The sequence below is a fragment of the Pongo pygmaeus genome, chromosome 6 (genome assembly GCF_028885625.2).
Source record: "Pongo pygmaeus isolate AG05252 chromosome 6, NHGRI_mPonPyg2-v2.0_pri, whole genome shotgun sequence".
Taxonomy (NCBI): domain Eukaryota; kingdom Metazoa; phylum Chordata; class Mammalia; order Primates; family Hominidae; genus Pongo; species Pongo pygmaeus.
Genome location: NC_072379.2, coordinates 46,341,871 through 46,362,891, shown reverse-complemented (window position 1 = coordinate 46,362,891; position 21,021 = coordinate 46,341,871). Strand labels below are relative to the sequence as shown.

General features: G+C 40.1%; 1 protein-coding gene across 5 annotated transcripts in view; it reads left to right on the top strand.

The window, feature by feature from the left end:
• SUGCT (succinyl-CoA:glutarate-CoA transferase) overlaps positions 1-21,021 on the top strand; it is a 735,535-nt gene that overhangs the window by 87,717 nt on the left and 626,797 nt on the right. For all 5 annotated transcript variants that reach the window (XM_054497215.2, XM_054497218.2, XM_063667374.1 and 2 more), the window contains one exon: positions 15,430-15,521. In XM_054497215.2, coding sequence (XP_054353190.1) covers positions 15,430-15,521 — 92 coding nt within the window. The remainder of the gene's footprint in view (positions 1-15,429; positions 15,522-21,021) is intronic.

Genomic DNA, 21,021 nt, shown 5'->3' with positions numbered 1-21,021 from the left:
AACAGATAGATTCATCAGTGTAAAAAATTCTGGCGATGAGAGATCCCCAGTGATGGAGTGGAAGAGATCTTGGAAGAACCTATTACAATGCCCCATGTTACAATAAGTAGGCTTTAAATCCCCGTCAATCCCAGGGAGCAGCAATGCTGGGTCACCAGAGTAGTACAATTAAATAAGACCTTCACTACTGCCCATACCTCTTCTCCGTGTTCTCCAGTCCCTCAACCTTATATCCAGCCATGGAGGCATTAGAAGCTAGGTTTTGCAAAATGAGGTGCTACATGGATTTGCTTCTGTCACTATTGAACACTGATGGTTTTTCTTAAGTGCTTCTGATTTTTTTGGAAGTACTGTCTGCACATGGTAGCTACTCAGATATTTGTCAAATCAAAATTAGTGGAATAGACTGGGCGTGGTGTAATCTCAGCACTTTGAGAGGCTGAGATGGGCAGATAACCTGAGGTCAGGAGTTCGAGACCAGCCTGGCTAACATGGCGAAACTCTTATCTTTACTAAAAATACAAAAATTAGCTGGGTGTGGTGTGTGTGCCTGTAGTCTCTGCTACTTGAGAGGCTGAGGCAGGAGAATTGCTTGAACTCAGGAGGTGGAGGCTTCTCCACACCCAGCTAATTTTTGTATTTTTAGTAGAGATGGGGTTTCACCATGTTGACCAGGATGGTCTTGATCTCTTGCCCTTGTGATCCACCTGCCTAAGCCTCCCTAAGTGCTGGGATTACAGGCATGAGCTACCATGCCTGGCCAGCACTTTCTTAATTTTTGGCACAAGCACACATCTTATTTTATTTTATTTTTCATTTCCTTCCTTCTTTCCTTCCTTCCCTCCCTCCTTCCTTCCTTCCTTCCTTCCTTCCTTCCTTCCTTCCTTCCATCCATCCATCCATCCATCCATCCATCCATCCATCCATCCATCCTTCTGTTTCTTTCTTTCTTTTTGAGGTAGTCTTTCTCTGTTGCAGAGGCTGGAGTGCAGTGGCGTGATCTCGGCTCACTGCAACCTCCGCCTCCCGTGTTCAAGCGATTCTCCTGGCTTAGCCTCCCAAGTAGCTGGGGCTACAGGTGCCCACCACCATGCCTGGCTAATTTTTGTGTTTTTAATAGAGATGGGGTTTCACCATATTGGTCAGATGGGTCTCGAATTCCTGATCTCAGGTGATCCACCTGACTTGGCCTTCCAAAGTGCTGGGATTATAGGTGTAAGTCACTGCACCCAGTCTGTTTTTATTTCTTGCCCCAGTTGTGGAATCAACTGTTTATCCAAGAAGCCCTGATTCCATTGAGTGACGAAGGGTATTTAAAACCAAGATCTGAGAACTAGATGTGCTTATAACTGCAAACTTTTTAAACCACCCATTAGATAGTTATTCTATAAATGATAATTTTCACCAGGGCCATCACATGTTATACGTGCCATTACATGCTCTTTCTCCTGATTTCATATTCTTTTCTGCTGTGGGATTTGGAGCCACTGTGTATGTTTGCCTATTTAGGAAGCATTGCTTGCCCTGAAGTCTGCACTTTTGAAAAGACTTTAATTGCTCTCACTTTGGGCGGTTCAAAGGTTACTGGATTTTATTTACAATCTTACTTACTTGAGTTACTTTTGTTCTGTTCTTTCATTTATCTCTATTAAATAAAGATGTAGACTGTACTTAATTGTGTTTTCCTCTTGGCGATGAAACAAGGCTAAAGGTGATTCTTGTTAATTTGTTACTCATTTGGGTTATCCATTTATCTGGATTTGATTTGAGATGTTATTTAGTCTTGGTTTGTAAAGAGATCTGTACTGAACATTTCTGTGTTCTTTGCCTAAAATGTCCTTTCATAGGCTGACGTAGTGCTGCTATTTGGAGTGTGGGAATCCAGCTATAGGGAATTGGTTTTATGTGAGAGTCTGGCTGAGTTTTTATTTTCTTTTCTACTCAAAGATTATGTTTTATATTCCTGTCATTTGAAATTTGATTTTGCTCCTGACAATGAAAAATATTTAACAATGGTAATTCTCTTCATTCTTTAATGATTCTATGATCCATCTGCCAGAATGTGAGCTGCATTCATTTTGTAAAAAATGTTTGATCTTTGGGACATAGATCTAATTGCTGACATAGTTTCTTTAGATTCCATGAACATATATTTAAATTCTTAATTTGAAGACAAATTTTGCGATTTATTTTCATTTAGTCTGTGTGGTTTATAATAGTTTTTTTCCCTCCTTATTTGAATAAGTCTTCTAGGATTTAGGATAATCTGTGCGTGTGTGTGTGTGTGCATGCATGTGTATAAGTGTGTGTATGTGATTGTGAGTTTAGCACTTTTAGCAAGATGCATTCACTTGGTCATCAGACCTTTGAAATTGTAGACTCCATTTGAATAATAGTTTTGAAGACTTTTTTTCCTTAAAAAACAGTATATGTTGTAGGCAAGATAGTATCTTGATACCTAGCTCCTGTCAATCTTCTGAAAACATTTATTTTGATACTTTATTTGAAAAACATCACAGGCATGCATGGAATACTGTAAAAGGCAAAAATATGCACCAGTCAGGTGAAAAGTGTTTATTAAATTCCCGCTATACTACTGTTTCCTGTGTCCCAGTGTTCCAGCTATTCAGATCAGACCGGACCTCTTTTCATCTGTATGGATGTTGATGTTCCAAGTAGGGAGGAATTGGGACTCTGCCTTTTGTGTTGGCCTGAATTTGGGGAGTGCTCTTCCTGTGGGGCTGCAGTCATTCTGAATTGTTCCAGGAAGGCTGTCTGTAGGTGCATCCACACTACATTCCCGTGGGAGAAGCCCCAGCTGTGTCTGCAGTGGGGTACCATGAGGGAACAAGACCTTTCAGTATCACAGAGGCTGCCTGCCTGTTGGGGTAGAAGGTGCTATCTAGTTGAGGAAAATGAAATGTATGCATATGAAACAATTGCCAGACAAAACATACCTTTATATATTAGCATTCCCAAGTTGGATATAGTAAAACAAAGTGGGAATTCTGTAATAAAGACAGATACCAGTGTAAACATTTTTCTTTTTTTGTTCAGTATGCTTTTGCTGCATCACAGGATACTGCTTAACTTACCAATTTATTTACCTTTGGTGACTAGGAACATGCGCTTCTTAGTATTACATTTCAGAAGTTTTAGGTGTTGTGTAATTAATCAGCCAGTTTTGCTGCCTTTCTGTGGTAGAGATTGAGGGGTCCAATATCAAAGGTTATTGAGGTAGTAAACCATATTAATCAGATTTTTGGTCTTTGAATAATATATGATTTTTTTTTTTTTTTTTTTGAGATGGGGCGTCTCACTCTGTCGCCCAGGCTGTAGTACAGTGGCGTGATCTTAGCTCACTGCAACCTCTGCCTGCCAGGTATAAATGATTCTCCTGTCTCACCCTCCAAGTAGCTAGGATTACAGGCGCGTGCCACTACGCCCGGCTAGTTTTTGTATTTTTAGTAGACACGGGGTTTCACCGTGTTGGCCAGGCTGGTCTTGAACTCCTGACCTCAATTAATCCACCTGCCTCAGCCTCCCAAATTGCTGGGATTACAGGTGTGAGCCACTGTGCCCGGCTAAGATCGATGAATTGTTGATACTCATGGAAATACTTTGTAAAATATTACTCATAGTAATGAGTGTTTACAGTTCAATAATTATAGAATCATAGAAAGTAGCTGTGTATTTTTGGGTAAGGCACTTAGTCTTTCAGAACCTCAATTTTCTCAATAATTAAACTAGGACAATAGAATTTACTTCGTATAGTTCTTGTGAGACTTAAATGAGATGACACATATGAAGCACCAACACAGTCCCTAGAACACAGAAATGCTCTGTCCATGTTGACTATTATTATTCTGACTCTAAATTACTGCTATTAGTTGACCTTATGGAGTCTTTGGGTTATATGTTGATTTAGATTGGCTAGCAAGTATATTGGGAGGTCTCTTGCTGTATTGAAATTTACATAAATCTTATTGGAATCCTGCTGAGGTTGGTTTTGGAATCTTGCATGTAGGAAAGTGACTATCTGTAGGTTGGAGATGCTGCATCTGTACCATAAGGGCAAAAGAGAAAAGGAAATAAAGCAAAATGAGGTACAACTGTGTGAATCTACATTATTATACGCATGACAGAAGGACAAACTACTAAATTGACAGTATGATTGTGGCAAAACTTCTTTCCAAGTAATGGGAAGGTTTTTCACCAGGTCAATAGAAAAAATGAAGTGAAATGCTGTTAAGACTGTAAAACTTTGGACCATTTGCTGACCACGTCTCATTTAGTTCTCACAAGGGTACTGTCTGCAAAACAAAAAAACACAAAGACCGAAAACACTAGAGAACTGGCTCTTGGTTTTGTTTCTGAATTAACTCTATAAAAGTAAAAAGTGGCTAAGAAGAATCTTCAGAATAGAAAACTAACTCTTTTTTTTTTTCAGGTGTAGGGTACCCAGAGTGGAAAACTGAAATGAGCATTAGTTCTAGTTTTGTTATTGCTTGGCTTCATGACTTTGGCCAAGTCACTTAACCTATCTGGTCTTCAATTTTTTTCATCTGTAAAGTAAGAATTTTTGCCCCAGACCCATTTAGCTCTAAAATTCCTTGGTGTACTTTTAGACATACAAAATGAAATTTGCATATCACTTAAAAATTTACTGGCCGGGAGCAGTGGCTCATGCTTGCAGTGAGCCGAGGTCCTGCCATTGTACTCCAGCCTGGGCAACAAAAGCAAAACTTTTGTCTCAAACAAACAAACAAAAAATTTATTAAATAAGAAGTTAATTATTAATAATTAAATAAAAAATAAAAATTTTTTTTTAACATCTTATTGTGGAAAAACTTAAAGTTACCTAAGTAGAGAGAATAGTTTAATAGATTTTTTTTTTTTTTTTTTTTGAGACAGAGTCTTTCTCTGTCTCCCAGGCTGGAGTGCAGTGGTACTGTATCGGCTCACTGCAACCATCGCCTCCCGGGTTCAAGTGATTCTCTTGCCTCAGTGTCCCAAGTAGCTGAGACTACAGGCACCTGCCACCACGCCTGGCTAATTTTTGTGTATTTTTAGTAGGGGTTGGATTTCACCATGTTGGCCAGGCTGGTCTGGAACTCCTGACCTCAAGTAATCCACCCCGGATTGTCCTCCCAATGTGCGGGGATTACAGATGTGAGCCACCACACCTGGCCAGTATAATAGACCTTGAGATCTTAAGATCCCAGTCCAATAATGGTAATTCATGGCCAATCTTACTTTGGTGATGGGATCACAACTCACTGCAGTCTCCTTGACCTCTTGGGTTCAAGAAATCCCCTCACTTCAGCCTCCCCAGTAGCTAGGACTACATGTGTGTGCCACCACATCTGGCTAATTTTTTAGTTTTTTTATAGAGATGGGGTCCTGGGCTCAAGAGATCCTCTTGCCTTGGCTTCCCAATGTCAACTTTATTTTATCAAAAAATTTTTAATTGATATATAATAGTTGTATACGCCTCAATTATTTTAAAGCAAACCTCAGATTTCATCATTTCATTTCTACATATTTCAGGATATACCTAGTAGGAAAGGACTCTTTTTAACACATGAACATCCAGGCCAGGTGCTGTGGCTCACGTCTGTAATCTCAGCACTTTGGGAGGCCAATGCCATTATCACCCATAAGTAAAAATCATCATAATTCCTTTATTTTATTTATTTATTATTTATTTATTCATTTTTGAGATGGAGTTTCGCTCTTGTTGCCCAGGCTGGAGTGCAATGGCACCATCTCGGCACACTGCAATCTCCGCCACCCGGGTTCAAGCGATTCTCCTGCCTCAGCCTCCCAAATAGCTGGGATTACAGGCGTGCGCTACCATGCCTGGCTAATTTTGTATTTTTAGCAGAGATGGGGTTTCCTCATGTTGGTCAGGCTGCTTTGGAAGTCCTGACCTCCAGTAATCCATCCCGCCTCCACCTCCCAAGGTGCTGGGATTACAGGTGTGAGCCACTGCACCCGGCCTTTCTTTCTTTCTTTATTTTTTTGTCATTATTTCTTAATATCATTAAATATACAGTTGTTTTTCAGATTTTTCCCAATTCTCTCTCTCTTTTGTTTAGCTGGTAATTTGAATTGGGATCCGAATAAAGTAATCATAGTAGTTGAGTTATATATTTCTTAAGACTTTAAATTTATAGTTCCTTCTCAGTCTTTTTTCTTGAAATTTATTTGTTTAAAAACCAGTTAATTTATTCTGTTGTGTTTTTTGATTTTGCTGAATTCCTATGATGTTAATTTTTTTTTGTTCTTTATAAACTGATCTATAACTTGTTCAGGTTTGTGTGTGTGTGTGTGTGTGTGTGTGTGTGTGTGTTTGTTGTTTTGTTTTTTTGGCCAAAAATACTTCATAGAAAGTGGTGTGCAGTTCCACTAAGAGGCATATAGTGGCTGGACATTACTTTCTCTGTGATGTTGGCAGGCATTGATGATGATTTCCCAGCTCTGCGAATTTATTAGGAATTACAAAATGTGCTATTCTAGTTCTATCATTCCTTCTTCATATATTAGTTGGGAAACTTTTGTAAGGGGACTCTTTCTCTCATCAAGTATTTGATTACCCTGAGGTATAGGCAGGAGAGATGCACATTCCCTTTACTTACCAATTGTCATAATAATGAATTTTCCCCTAGGCTTTACCAGTGATGGCTATTTTTTTGTAATATCATTATGGGGTGCAGTACACCAGCATGGCACATGTATACATATGTAACAAACCTGCACATTGTACACATGTACCCTAAAACTTAAAGTATAATAATAATAAAATAAAAAAAATCATTATGAACCCACAATATTGAGCATATTTGATGTGCTTCAATTTATTGCAATTATTATCCTTCTTGATGCTCACATTCTCAGGCCAGTAAAGGCCTTTCCGGGTTGGCTTCTGCATCTTTTTGACATGACCAATAATTTTTGATAGCTTCCTTGATTTCTGGTAAAACAAGATATTCCAGGAACATTTTGTACCTTTCCTGCCCCATCCTGGAATCAGCCATTTCTTCAAGGACTGTTAGTTCCTCTTAGTGGGAAGTGGTATTTACATACCACTGTCTGATAGTAGGAATCTCAGTGATACTGGGTTAGTCTTTGATTCTAGGCCTTTTTAGTGGATGGATAAGAAAATAAATACTAAAAAAGAATATGCGCTGGGTGCAGTGGCTTGTGCCTGTAATCCCAGCAGTTCGGGAGGCCAAGGCAGGTGGATCACCTGAGATCAGGAATTCAAGACCAGCTTGGCCAACATGGTGAAACCCTGTCTCTACTAAAAATACAAAAATTAACGGGGCATGGTGACATGCTCCTGTAGTCCCAGCTACTCGGGAGACTGAGGCAGGAGGATGGCTTCAACCTGGGAGGTGGAGGTTGCAGTGAGCCGAGATTGCTTCACTGCACTCCAGTCTGGGCAATAGAGTGAGACTCCATCTCAAAAAAAAAAAAAAAAAAAAAAAAAAGGCCTGGTGCAGTGGCTCACGCCTGTAATCCCAGCACTTTGGGAGGCTGAGGCGGGTGGATCAGGTGGTCGGGAGATATCAAGACCATCCTGGCCAACATGGTGAAACCTCATCTCTACTAAAAATACAAAAATTCACTGGGTTTGGTGGTGCATGCCTGTAGTCCCAGCTACTGGGGAGGCCGAGGCAGGAGAATCGCTTGAACCTGGGAGGTGGAGGCTGCAGTGAGCCGAGATCGTGCCACTGCACTCCAGCCTGGTGACAGATCAAGACTCTGTCTCAAACAAACAAACAAAAAAAAGCATCAGGAGTTTATACCTCATCATTTTAATTCAGAAACATCCTACACTAGAAAATGAGTAGAGAAATAAACAGAATCCAGATATGTATATACATTTTGAAGAATTACATTACTTACTATGAAACATTGTATTGCATTTTGTTCTCCTTTCAGGTAAACAGTCTATTGTTGGAGTTTCTGTAGTTGCTTAGAATATTAATCTTAGCCTTCTAGCTAATAACAATGGTATTACTTTTAAATATACACTGTTTTTGACCTCATTACCAGGATAGGTCTTAGTCCTCTTTGAAACCTGCTTCTTTCTTGTCTCTAGTAACTTATCATTGACCAGGTCTATATCTTAAAGAGTGCTAGGTTTGAGCTGTCCTTGAACTGACAAACAATGGAGATGAGGATCACAAGTGAAATGGCATGTATAGAGGCCCAGAGGAATTAAAGAGTTTGAATATCTGAAGAACGGCTATTCTAAGTATGCATGTCAAGGGGTGGCCAGAGATAAGATATAGGGAGTGAGTGGGGGCTAGGTCACAAACAATTCAGTATGTCATGCTAAGGAACCGTTATTTTTATCCTACGGGCAATTTCCTAAGAATTTCAATAAGGAAATGTCTTGATTAGAATTACAAATTTGAAAGGCTTTTGTAACCACATGAAGAATAAACTGAGACAGGGGAAGTGGTAAGCAGGCTATCGCAGGACATGAGAGGCTGGATGGATTTGGGAATTATTTGGCAGGTCAAATAATTAGAAATTAGTGATCAATTGGATATAGGCAGGAAGTAAAAGAATAGAGTCCAGGATGGCCCTTAGGTTTCCTTCAGTTTGAATTAGCGAATGTAGAAGGAGCAGTCTGGGTTGGTGGCATATGAGTGTGACTTAAGTGGGATAACTTCTGCTTAGGGGTTCTCAGCTTGCATTCCCTTGGACTTTCTGGTGGAGATGTCCATACATGCATAAATATATATAAACATCTTTTTATTTAAGGACCCAGACTTGGGTTCAAATCCAAGCTCTGTTACTTCCTATTTGTGTGACCTTGAGTAGGTTAGTTAACCTTTCCATGTCTCAGTTATAGTTGTAAAAAGGGGATAATTCATAGAGTTGTTGTATGAATTAAACAATCGAATTGACAAAAGTCTAACAGAGTGTCTAATGCACAATAACTTGATAAATGTTGTCATTGTTATTCTAGATATGGGGACTTCCAGTATCTTGTTTAGAAGGGATGAGATTCATTAGAGAGATGAGAATGAGAAGAGAGAGGACCAAATATGGACTGTTGGGGAATGTCAACAGTTGAACTTCAGAAACTCAGTTGCCGGGAGTCCTCTACCCTCAATAGGTTATTTCAGACATCACTGGAGGGAGTAGAGGTTTATCTCTGTCCTATTGCCGGTTGTAACAAGTGTTGTTTTTATTCCCAGACTTATATATTCACATTCACTCATTTATTAAACATGCTTTTGCTAAGTTACTGGTAGACGTTATTCTAGGTGCTAAAGATATTGCAGAGAACAGTCACCTTGGTCACAGGCCTCAGGGTACTAACATTCTAGAGGAGAGAGATATCCATCAAAAAGATAAAAGTATCCACTGGTGATAAGTACTTTAGAGAGAATGAAAATATCATAAAATGCTAGAGAATTCCTAGGAGTCTATGTTAGATTGGGTGGTAGAGAAAGCTTCTCTGAGGAGGATGTAGTAGCAAGCCATGTGAAGATTGGAGAGAAGTACATCCTAGGTAGTGCAAAGTCCCCACCTTGGGAATAAGCTGTGGAGAACACTAAAAACAACATCAGGACCCAAGATATGGCATTGGGAAAACAAACGAGCTGAGGCCAAAGAGTAGATAGTAACCAAGCCACGTGGGGCCATCTAAGCCAGGATAAAGAGTGGAGGTTTATTTTAAGTGACTTGGAAAGCCCTTAAAAAGCTTTAGGCAGGAAAGTAGTGCACTGATTTACCTTTTCAAAAGGTCACTGTATGGTTGAGCGTGGTGGCTTATGCCTGTAATCCTAGTACTTTGGGAAGCTGAGGTGGGAGGATTGCTTGAGCCCAGGAGTTCAAGACTAGCCTGGACAACAAAGCAACACCACATCTCTACAAACAATTTTAAAAATTAGCTGGATGTGGTGGTGCATGCCTGTGGTCACAGTTACTTGGGAGGCTGAGGCAGGTGGATTGCTTCAACCCAGGAGTTTGAGGCTTCAGTGAGCTAAGATCACACCACTGCACTCCAGCCTGGGTAACAGAGCAAGATCCTGTCTCAATCAATCAATCAGTCAATCACTGTGATCACAAGAGTCAAAAATGAGGTAAGGAGAGCAGAAACAGGTGGCTAATGAAATAGTCTAGATGAGAGATACTTTATTTTGTTCTCTCTTTTCCTTTTATTATCAAGTGAAAGCCTCATCCTGAGTCTCTTGGTTGCTTGGAAGCCTCAAAGCTGTCCTTGAACAGTTCCCTGTCGGGAGAATTGTTTTGATAATTGAGGTTCTCCAGGCCTGGAGCAGTGATGACCTACTGAAGGTCGTTAACCTGACTCTTAACCCAGGGCAACAGGGGTTAATGGGTAGGGTTCTAAGAGTATGAGCATGTATTCAATTACTTTCTTCTGAGGAGAGTTCATAGCTTCTTACCAGTTTGTCAAAGGGACCTGTGACCTCCAAAAGTATAACCATTAACAAGACAGTGTGTTGAGCACTGATGGGAGAGAGGGAAAACACAAAGTCAGACATAATTAAGAAGAAAAACGGGGTAGGCAGGCCAGATCATATGGCGCTCAGGGAAAATATTAAGATATAATAAATCTTTTCCCTTAGCTTCCTCCCTGTACATTTTTACCAACGTCTAGAAATTCACGTTTTGCTTTCAGTGTCCATAAATGCCACAAGATGGCGAGGTTGCTCCTTAAAATGAATGTGAATTACTAAGTGGAAGAGAGGGAGAAAGAGAAAGAAAATGTGTGTTGGGTGTTCCTCTCTGATTTTCCATAACTTCCCTGATTTTTCTTGGCTCTTTACTTGAATATAAAGTAGAATTGACATGCATACATTTTTCCTCTTTAATTTAGATTTTAATCATAGTTGTTTTTGGAATTGTAAAGCTAAAAATAAAATTTAAAGGAACTATCTGGATCCCAGCCTTAACATTTTTTCTACTTCTTCATTAAATTATTAATGAATAATTTCATTCTGCACATCATCAACAGAGTAATCTTAGTAAAATACCATCTTGATGTTCATTCTCTGCTTTAAAATGTTATTTATTTATTCTCATAAATATTTGTTGATAGTACTGGTAGTCAGTATTTAAATAGTTACAAGTATAAGGTGAAAACGTGGAATAATTTTTGACTCCTATTACGGAATATATATGTATATTATTATTATTATTATTTTTGAGACGGAGTCTTGCCCTGTTGCCCAGGCTGGAGTGCAATGGCACGATCTCAGCTCACTGCAACCTCTGCCTCCCGGGTTCAAGCAATTCTCCTGCCTCAGCCTCCCAAGTAGCTGGGATTACAGGCATGCGCCACCATGCCTGGCTAATTTTTTGTATCTTTAGTAGAGACAGGGTTACACCATGTTGGACAGGCTTGTCTTGAACTCCTGACCTAGTGATCCACCCACCCCGGCCTCCCAAAGTGCTGGGATTACAGGCGAGAGCCACGGCGCCCAGCCACGTTTATTATTATTATTGTCAGCTTCTTTGCTATTATGAACAAGTGCAAGATTCCACATACAAAATATCTTAATTTTTATGGTTTATTAAACAACATAATTTAAATGCTTAGATGTCTACTGTCATCATTTGACATACCTCAGGGTAGTTTTCTTTTTGTTATTTTCAACATTTTGTAGAAAAGGTAAGCTAATATATTATTTGTACATTGATTAATGCATCTTTAGTAATTATGCATATTTAGCTCTCAATATAAAATTCATTTTGCTTGTGTTATGTAATCAAATTAAATCCTCATAAGAAATCTATGAGATAAATGTGAATATTGCCGTTTTACGGATGAAGACATTGAGACTTAGGAAGATTGAATGAATTGTCAAAGATTTAATAGTTGGCAGAGCTATAATTTGAATCCAGATTTTTTTTTAATCCTGAAACTCCCCTTTTTCCCTATACCTTACTGCTTCCAATGAGAGCAACTATTCCTTTTCTCTTTAATAGAAATACTTAGAAGTTGTAATTTAAAGTAATTAGGATATTTGTGTCTCTCCCTTGTTCTAAGCTGAACAAAAAGAGAATTTTTCCTGCAGGCCTTTATTTAGAAGAGTCTTTTTAGAGTTGCACTGATGGTGAGGGACCTGGGTTTGTCCCATTTGAGGGATTTGGACTCCTGGCCAGAAGCACCTGATTTTCCGAACCTAGAGTTAACTGAAACTTAATTCCTTTCGTTGACTTCCTGCTGAGATAACAGGTGGTTCACGGTGCACAGGCCTTCCTGCCGATGGTGGCAGCTTCTTTCTGTTCCTGGAGACTTGTTTTATGCTGGGGACTACCAGTGGTTTGAAAACCATTGCTTTGAAGGCTGGAATCCCGGGCCAGGGTGCCCTTTACAGCAGCACACTGCCTTCCCTGGAACTCATTTTCTAAAACTTGGCGTTATTTCTGCGCAGAGAATGTTGACTTATAGTTTATTTCTCTTTATTTGCTTTATATCCCATGTTTGTTCTTCTAAAGACTGAGAAAGTAATAGTTAAGAATTTATACGTTATGTTATTGATATTGGGAGATAAAACTGTAATTTACCTGAATCAAGACGTTTGGGTTTTTCAATATGGTTTTATGTGGCCGGGCGTGGTAGCTCATGCTCAATCTCAGCACTTCGGGAGACTGAGGCTGGTGAATCACTTGAGCTCAGAAGTTCAAAACCAGCCTGGGCAACATGGTGAAATCCCATACCTACCCAAAATGCAAAAATTAGCCGGGTGTAGTGGTGTGTGTCTGTAGTCCCAGTTACTCGGGAGGCTGAGGGGGGAGAATTGCTGGAACACAGTCAGTCGAGGTTGTGGTGAGCCCCAACGGTGCCACTGCACTCCAGTCTGGGTGACAGAGTGAGACCCAGTCTCAAAAAAGAAAAAAAAAAGAAAAAGATAATGGTTTTATTTTTTCTTCATGTAACAGTTCTAATTGAAAAATGGGCATAGTGGAAATAAAATTGACCATGAATAATTATTGAAGTTGACTGATGGGTTTATTATATATTCTATCTATTTTTATTTGAAATTTTCGAAGATAAAACATAAGCAGAGACATGTTTTAACACCTTTTTAAAATCATCAATAATTATAATCTTGAATTATTTTAATTCCTTAATATTAAGTGATAATTTTATCTGTGGAGTTTGTTTTGCATACTCTTATTTGTGACAAAGATCATTTCTGGTGGTGAATGCATCTGGATAGATTAATTGGTGATTATCACTCACTTTTGTGGTTTTATTTATTTACTTTTTATAGATTGTTTTTGAAAAAAATTATTGTTATTATTGTTATTTTTATTTTTTGAGACAGACTCTCACTCTATTGCCCAGGCTGGAGTGCAGTGGTGTGAACTTGGCTCACTGCAACCTCCACCTCCTGGGTTCAATTGATTCTCCTGTCTTAGCCTCTCAAGTAGCTGGACTATGGGCATGCACCACCATGCCTGGCTAATTTTTGTAATTTTAGTAGAGACGGGGTCTCACCATGTTGGCCAGGCTGGTTTCAAACTCCTGACCTCAAGTGATCTGCCTGCTTTGATCTCTCAAAGTGCTGGGATTATAGGTGTGAGCCACCGCATCCGGCCAAAAAATTATTTTTATCTAAAATATTTTTGCACTCATTCATTCCTTGAATAAATGTTATTGAACACTGTTCTAGAGGCTGGGGATACAGCAGCGAACCAAACAGAAAAACATTCTGGAGTATACACTTTAGTAGGGAGGAGACAAAATAAATCTAACAAATAATGGTATTGTGTTTCTATTGTGATAAGCGCTGTGGCAACATATATAACTAGGGTGCTCTTTTACAAAAGGTTGAGGGAGAGTCTTCCAGGTGGCTGGAGAAACAAGGCTTGCAGGCAACCCTTTCATGGCCTTCCTAAAGCAGCATATGCAGGGAATATCAGCAAGTAGCTGATGGGTATGGAAAGCTCTTCATTGGGCCACTCTGCTTGATAGGAAGGTTTTGGAGACAAATTTATGTAGCTTCTGATACAACCTTTATTTATTTTTATTTTTATTATTATTTTTTCAGGCAGAGTCTTGCTCTGTTGCCCAGGCGGCAGTGCGGTGGTGCAATCTCGGCTCACTGTAACCTCTGCCTCCTGGGTTCAAGCAGTTCTCCTGCCTCAGCCTCCCCAGTAGCTGGGATTACAGGCACCTACCACCACATCCAGCTAATTTTTGTGTTTTTAGTAGAGACGGGGTTTCACTGTGTTGGCCAGGCTGGTCTTGAACTCTTGACCGCAGGTGATCCTCCCGCCTCAGCCTCCCAAAGTCCTGGGATTACAGGCGTGAGCCACTGCGCCTGGCCTGATACTTTTATGATGTAGCAATAAGCACCAGGACTGAGGGGGGTAGAAGAAAATCTTTCCTGTGTTCTGTTGATTCTTGCTGATGGCACAAAAAAAAAAAAAAGAAAGAAAGAAAAAAATGTGACACCTTCTCTACCTTCTCTTTGTAATCTTAAAAATCACTTAGTTGGTGTTATTGTTTATTTATGTCCAAATCTTAAAATCATTTAGGTTTTCTTTGCTTACTTGAGACAATACATAAATAGAACTCAGGGAGATATTGTTTTGCTTAACTTTGTATGTTAGCTTAACTTTGTATATTACTGTGTACAAAGCAAGGGTAGTAAATACCTGTTGGAGTCAGGGAAGTACGTGAAACCCGGCTGAGGCATATGGGAGTAGAGTGGTGGACCCTGTGGCAAATCAGAGGATTTATGCCCTATGTAGAGGGGAGAGGCAATACTCAACTCTAATTGATTATTGCATGTGAGAATGTGGGCCTGGTTTTGAATTATTTCCTTTTTTTTTTTTTTTTTTTTAAAGGGAGTCTGCCTTTAAAAAATCCTAGCACTCCCAAAGTGCTAGGATTACAGGCGTGAGCCACCGCACCCAGCCTGAGTTTTTTTTAAGAATAGCCAGGGTAAGCCAGGCGCGGTGGCTCACGCCTGGAATCCTAGCATTTTGGGAGGCTGAGGCAGGTGGATCACTTCACGTCAGGAGTTTGAGACCAGCCTGGCCAACATGGCGAAACCTTGTCTTTACTGAAAATACAAAAATTAGCTGGGCGTGGTGGTGCACGCCTGTTATCCTAGCTACTCGGGAGGCTGAGGAAGGAGAATCACTTGAACCTGGGAGGTGGAGGTTGCAGTGAGCCGAGATCAAACCACCACACTCCACCCTGCTCGACGGGAATGAGACTCCATCCCCCAAAAAAATTAATAGCTGGGGTTGAGCACTATAATGAATTCTTACTGCCTTCTTCAAGGAATAGTATAGATTTAATAGTCTCAAAATGCTGCAGGATTTCTGGATACAAATGTTTCTAACACACTGTATCGTACAGTGGTTTTAGCACACCCTGTGTGGTGCTGAATATGTTTATTTTTGTTGTTTTAGGGTATGGTCAGACAGGTCCAATTTCTCAGCGAGCTGGTTATGATGCTGTTGCCTCGGCTGTTTCTGGTCTGATGCACATCACAGGGCCTGAGGTAGGTATCCTTCCTTAGAATATTCATAATTTCTTCCCTGACATATTCCAAAAGGATTTTACTCTGTACTAACCCATAGGATTAAATGAGTTGTTAGGTTGGGGCAAAAGTAATTGCTGTTTTTGCCATTGAAATTAATAATTTTAGAAAGAAACCAGGGAAAGTGAATGCTTATGAAAGTAAAATGGGAAGTGTTCATTACAAATGTATTGAGGCTAAACATCAATTTGGCCACAGGGAAAAGAGCAATGTTTTTAGCAAGAAGCCATAGATCAGATGGTGAGCACACTTTCCACATTTATTATGTTATTCAAGCTTAATATAGGCACCTTTGTGTGATTTAGGAATATTCCTTCTTTGAAATAAAACAGTTGACTAGACTAGACCACGGATGTCCATTTCTACTAGAGTGCCTTCATCTGCCATGTATACATAGCAGAGGGTCTCTTTTTCCTTCTGGAAAATTCTAGGTAGTTATGTATTTGAAAATTTGTTGCGTAAAGCCTCCCTTAGGTTTAAATGTATCTAATTTGTCATGTGCCTTAGATTCTGACAGTGAAATAATTATTTGATTTTATAATAATTCCTCTCCATTGATAGTGGGTTGGGGAGTTCGTAACAAGTATTTAGATGGCCAAAATGTGGTTGGTTAGATTAAAAAAAAGACTCTTGGGGAAAGCAATATGAATGACGTTAAACAAAGTGAAAAAAAGTGTGAAAGCCTAGTAAATAAAAATGCTAGAACACACCCATTTCAAAACAAACTAGATTGATGGCCTTAAAAAACTTGTTTCAGTGGGTGTTCATTCTCCAAATCACTTCTTCTAGTTAATTCTTCAGGAAATATTGCTTGCTGTAGTGTTGGAATAAACTGAGACAGAGTGACCTCAAGTCTTTTGCAGTCTTCCTTTTATTTAATTTTACTTATTAATTAATTATTTCTCTTTGCCTCTATTTTCTCATGATGAGATTTACTTTTTATTAATTTCAAAGCAACTGTTGGGGTTTTAATTTCTTGAAATATAAAGTTATTGTACTTTCATCTTCATTTCATTTTCACAAGTCTTAGAAAAAAATGTGTGTGGGCTTTGCTTTTTTTTTTTTAAGACAGAGTCTTGCTCTGTCACCCAGGCTAGAGTGCGGTGGCGCGATCTCAGCTCACTTCAGCCTCCACCTCCTAAGTTCAAAGGATTCTCCTGCCTCAGCCTCCCGAGTAGCTGGGATTACAGGTGCCAGCTACCATGACCAGCTAATTTTTTTATTTTTAGTAGAGACATGGTTTCACCGTCTTGACCAGGCTGGTCTTAAACTCCTTACCTTGTGATCCAATCCCAGTGCTAGGATTACAGGCATGAGCCACCACACCCAGCCTGTTTTGTTTTATTTAAGACAGGGTCTCCAGGCTGGAGTGCAGCCTCCATGGCACACTGCAACCTCCTGGGCTCAATAGATTCTCCAACTTCAGCCTCTCACATAGCTTGGACTACAGGTGCATGGCACCAAACCTGACTAATTTTTAAGTTTTTTGTAGAGATGGTGTCCCATTATGTTGCCCAGGCTTGTCTTGAACTCCTGGACTCACGCCATCTTGGCTTCCTAAAGTGATGGGATTACAGGCATAAGCCGCTGTACCCTGCTGGCCTTTCCTTAAAATATTCAAGAGCACCAGTTTTCTTTCCATCCATTGAGAGACTAGAGCATGGACATTTCTCTCATTGCTCAATTCCATAGGCTCTTATATGGCCAAGACATTCTTTATTGTGAATGGTTTTATTTAAGGGTGTTGAACTCAATTAGGAATATGTGAGAAGATCTGGGATTTAAAAATTTCTATATTCAAATGGTAAAATGAATTAAATGAAAAACTGTTGAGATGGGGGATTACTGTAGTTTCTTTAGTACATTGCACTGTGGTCTAACAGGGATAACCACACAGTATATGCTCAACCTTATAATTTCTCAGTCAATAACAGCTTTTATCTCTTGTGTTACCCTACTCAGGTGATTTTTCTTCTAGGTGAGCAAATAACATTTATTGAGTGCTTGGTATGTGCCAAACATTGCTTTATATACTTTCCATGTATTACATTAAGTAAGCTTAACTCTCACACTGTATTTCTTTCACATGGACACATCTTTCATTCCTTAATTAAGTTACACATCAACCTAGTAAGTAGTTACCGCATCTGTTTCCTACTGTACGGTGGGAATGGTGGTAGGGGCTGGAGATTAAGCAGGCAACAGGACAGGCACAGTCTTTATCTTCCTACAGCTGTTAAGTAGGGAAAACAAACAGCAGAAAATATTTATTACATGCAAATAAAAAGAACTGCGAAGAAGAGTACAGGGTGCTATGAACATATATAAATAACAGTGTACCTCAGGCCATTACTATGCTTCTAAAGATCTCCATAAAGTGTGGTTTGACAGCTAAAGATAAAAGCTGATTGAAAAGAATCAGGCCAGCCTGGCACAGTGGCTCATGCCTGTAATCCCAGCACTTTGGGAGGCCGAGGCGGGCGGATCACCTGAGTTCGGGAGTTCGAGACCAGCCTGATCAACATGGAGAAACCCTGTCTGTAATAAAAATGCAAAATTAGCCAGATGTGGTGTTGCATTCCTGTAATCCCAGCTACTCAGGAGGCTGAGGCAGGATAATCGCTTGAACCCAGGAGGCGGAGGTTGCAGTGAGCTGAGATCGCACCATTGCACTCCAGCCTGGGTGACAAGAGCGAAACTCCATCTCCAAAAAAAAAGAAAAGAATCAGAAGAATCTGGCCATGCTGGGAGTCCCCCTTAAGAGAGTTGTTTTCCCTTATCTTATCAGCAATATGTTAACAATTCCCTAAGCCTCTCAGCAGAGATTGTACGGGAAAGCACTTCTGAAAGCCTTGGCTAATATTTTTAACCAGCCATTGCACACACACTATTGCCAATTATATCCACTGCGTATGAACTTTTCTGTAACTGCACAGCCATGTATCTGTGCTGTAGCGTAACTCCATGTTGTCAGATGAGTGATTGGAACCCAGGCTTCTCTGACATCAGGAGGTTTCTCCACATCACCCTACATGGTGGAGCCCAAGTTTATCAGGGTTGTCGGTCAGGGAAGGCATCTCTGAGGGCCATATATTTAGGGTGGGATCCTGTTAAGCATTAGCCGATTAGCATTAGAGAGTAATGCATGGTACTGCATGTCATCTAGATGCTGGAGAGTCTGGTAGTTTTGAAGAGCCAAAAGAAGGGCAGTGTCACTGGATTATTGTGAACTAATAAGGAAGTGGGGCCAAATGTGGTTGGGGAGGTAAGGAACAGTGGCTGAACTTATTGCTTGTGAATTTATTACATTACTTAATAGTTTGATGAGAAAATACATTATTATATACAAATATATTTTTAGTGATAGTCTCATATATTTCTCTCTTGAAATCAAGTGATATTCCAAAGATATAAACTAGTATTATAATGAAAAAACTCAAAATGCAAGTTTTTTTCCTATAATGTTATAATAATGTCATTTTTATCCAAAAGGGGACATATCTAAATGTATAGTATAGGGACTGGGCACGGTGGCTCACGCCTGTAATCCCAGCACGTTGGGAGGCTGAGGCGGGTGGATCACTTAAGGTCAGGAGTTCAAGACCAGCCTGGCCAACATGGTGAAACCCCGTCTCTACTAAAAATACAAAAATTAGCCGGGCATCGTGGCACATGCATGTAATCCCAGCCACCCGGGAGGCTGAAGCAAGAGAATTGGTTGAACCCGGGAGGTGGAGGTTACAGTGGCCCAAGATTGCACCACTGCACTCCAGCCTGGATGTCAAAGAGAGACTCTGCCTCAAAAAAAAAAAGAAAAATGTATACTGTAGGGAAAATTTTATGAAAGAAGTCTTTATGGCCAGGTGCAGTGGCTCATGCCTGTAATCCCAGCACTTTGGGAGGCTGAGGCAGGCAGATCATGAGGTCAAGAGATCGAGACCATCCTGGCCAACATGCTGAAACCCCATCTCTACTAAAAATACAGAAATTAGCTGGGCGTGGTGGTGTGCATCTGTAGTCCCAGCTACTTGGGAGGCTGAGGCAGGAGAATCGCTTGAACCCAGGATGCAGAGGTTGCAGTGAGCTGAGATCATGCCACTGTACTCCAGCCTGGTGATAGACCAAGACTCTGTCTCCAAAAAAAAAAAAAAAAAAGCCGTCTTTATCATGTGATTTTGGGTAAACTAATTACTGTTGACCTTTACTAAATCTAAAATCCAGCCTTTTACGTATGCTGTGGTGTTGTCAGATTAGATTATATTTGATTATGGACAAAGAGAGAATCTATTTTGAATTCCTACACTATGCCAGACAGATGATAGACATTTTACATATGTATTTTGATCCTCACACTGATACTTTCAGGTATGTTTTGATAAACTCTTTTTTTTTCTTTTTTTTCTTTTTGAGATAGAGTCCTCACTCTTGTCACCCAGGCTGGAGTGCAGTGGCACAGTCTCGGCTCACTGCAGCCTCCGCCTCCTGGGTTCAAGTGATTCTCCTGCCTTAGCCTCCCCAGTAGCTGGGATTATAGGCATGTGCCACCACGCCTGGCTAATTTTTTTTGTATTTTTAGTAGAGACGGGGTTTCGCCATGTTGAGTGGTCTCGAACTCCTGACCTCAAGTGATTCGCCCACTTCGGCCTCCCAAAGTGCTGGGATTACAGGTGTGAGGCACTGTGCCCAGCCTCGTATTGACAAATTCTATAACTGAAGCTTAGAGGCTTATATAACTTGATATGTAAAGTACTAAAGCCCAACTTTGAACCCAGGTTTTCTTTACTTCTGTAGCCTGTACTCTTTCCACTCCCCATGATACCTGCAGAATGATCCTGATGTCTGTTGTATTTGCACCTTGCTTCTGCATGCTGCTTGATATTTGTTACGGTGTAGTAAATACACCATTTGAAAGAGTGGGAGAGCACTCAAATACAGAGTTTGGGGTTCTGGCTCTAATTCACTGCTGTCTGTTCACCAACTGCCTAAAATGGGCCTCAGTAAGATGTAAGCCTCATAGGAAAGACCATGGTCCTTGATTTGGTCACACTTTATGCATAGAACAGACCCTTAGTAAACAATTATGTTCAGTAAATGAGTAAATGAATATCTGGTACCGTGCTATGTGACATATATATATATATGTATATATATATATATTTTTTTGAGACAAGGTCTCACTCTGTTGCTCAGGCTGGTGTAATCATGGCTCACAACAGCCTCAACATCCCCGGGCTCAGGTGATCCTCCCCACTCAGCCTCCTGAGTAGCTGGGACCAAAGGCACATGCAACCATGCCTGCATCCATCTCTCTCTCTCTCTCTATCATCTGTTTATCTATCTATCGTCTTTTTTTAATGCATACAGAATATGAAGAGATTGGGAATGAAATCAAAGTATGAGAGATTCTGGAAAGTAAATGACTCAGACATATGTGATATGTGTTCTGAGTAATAATTCAACT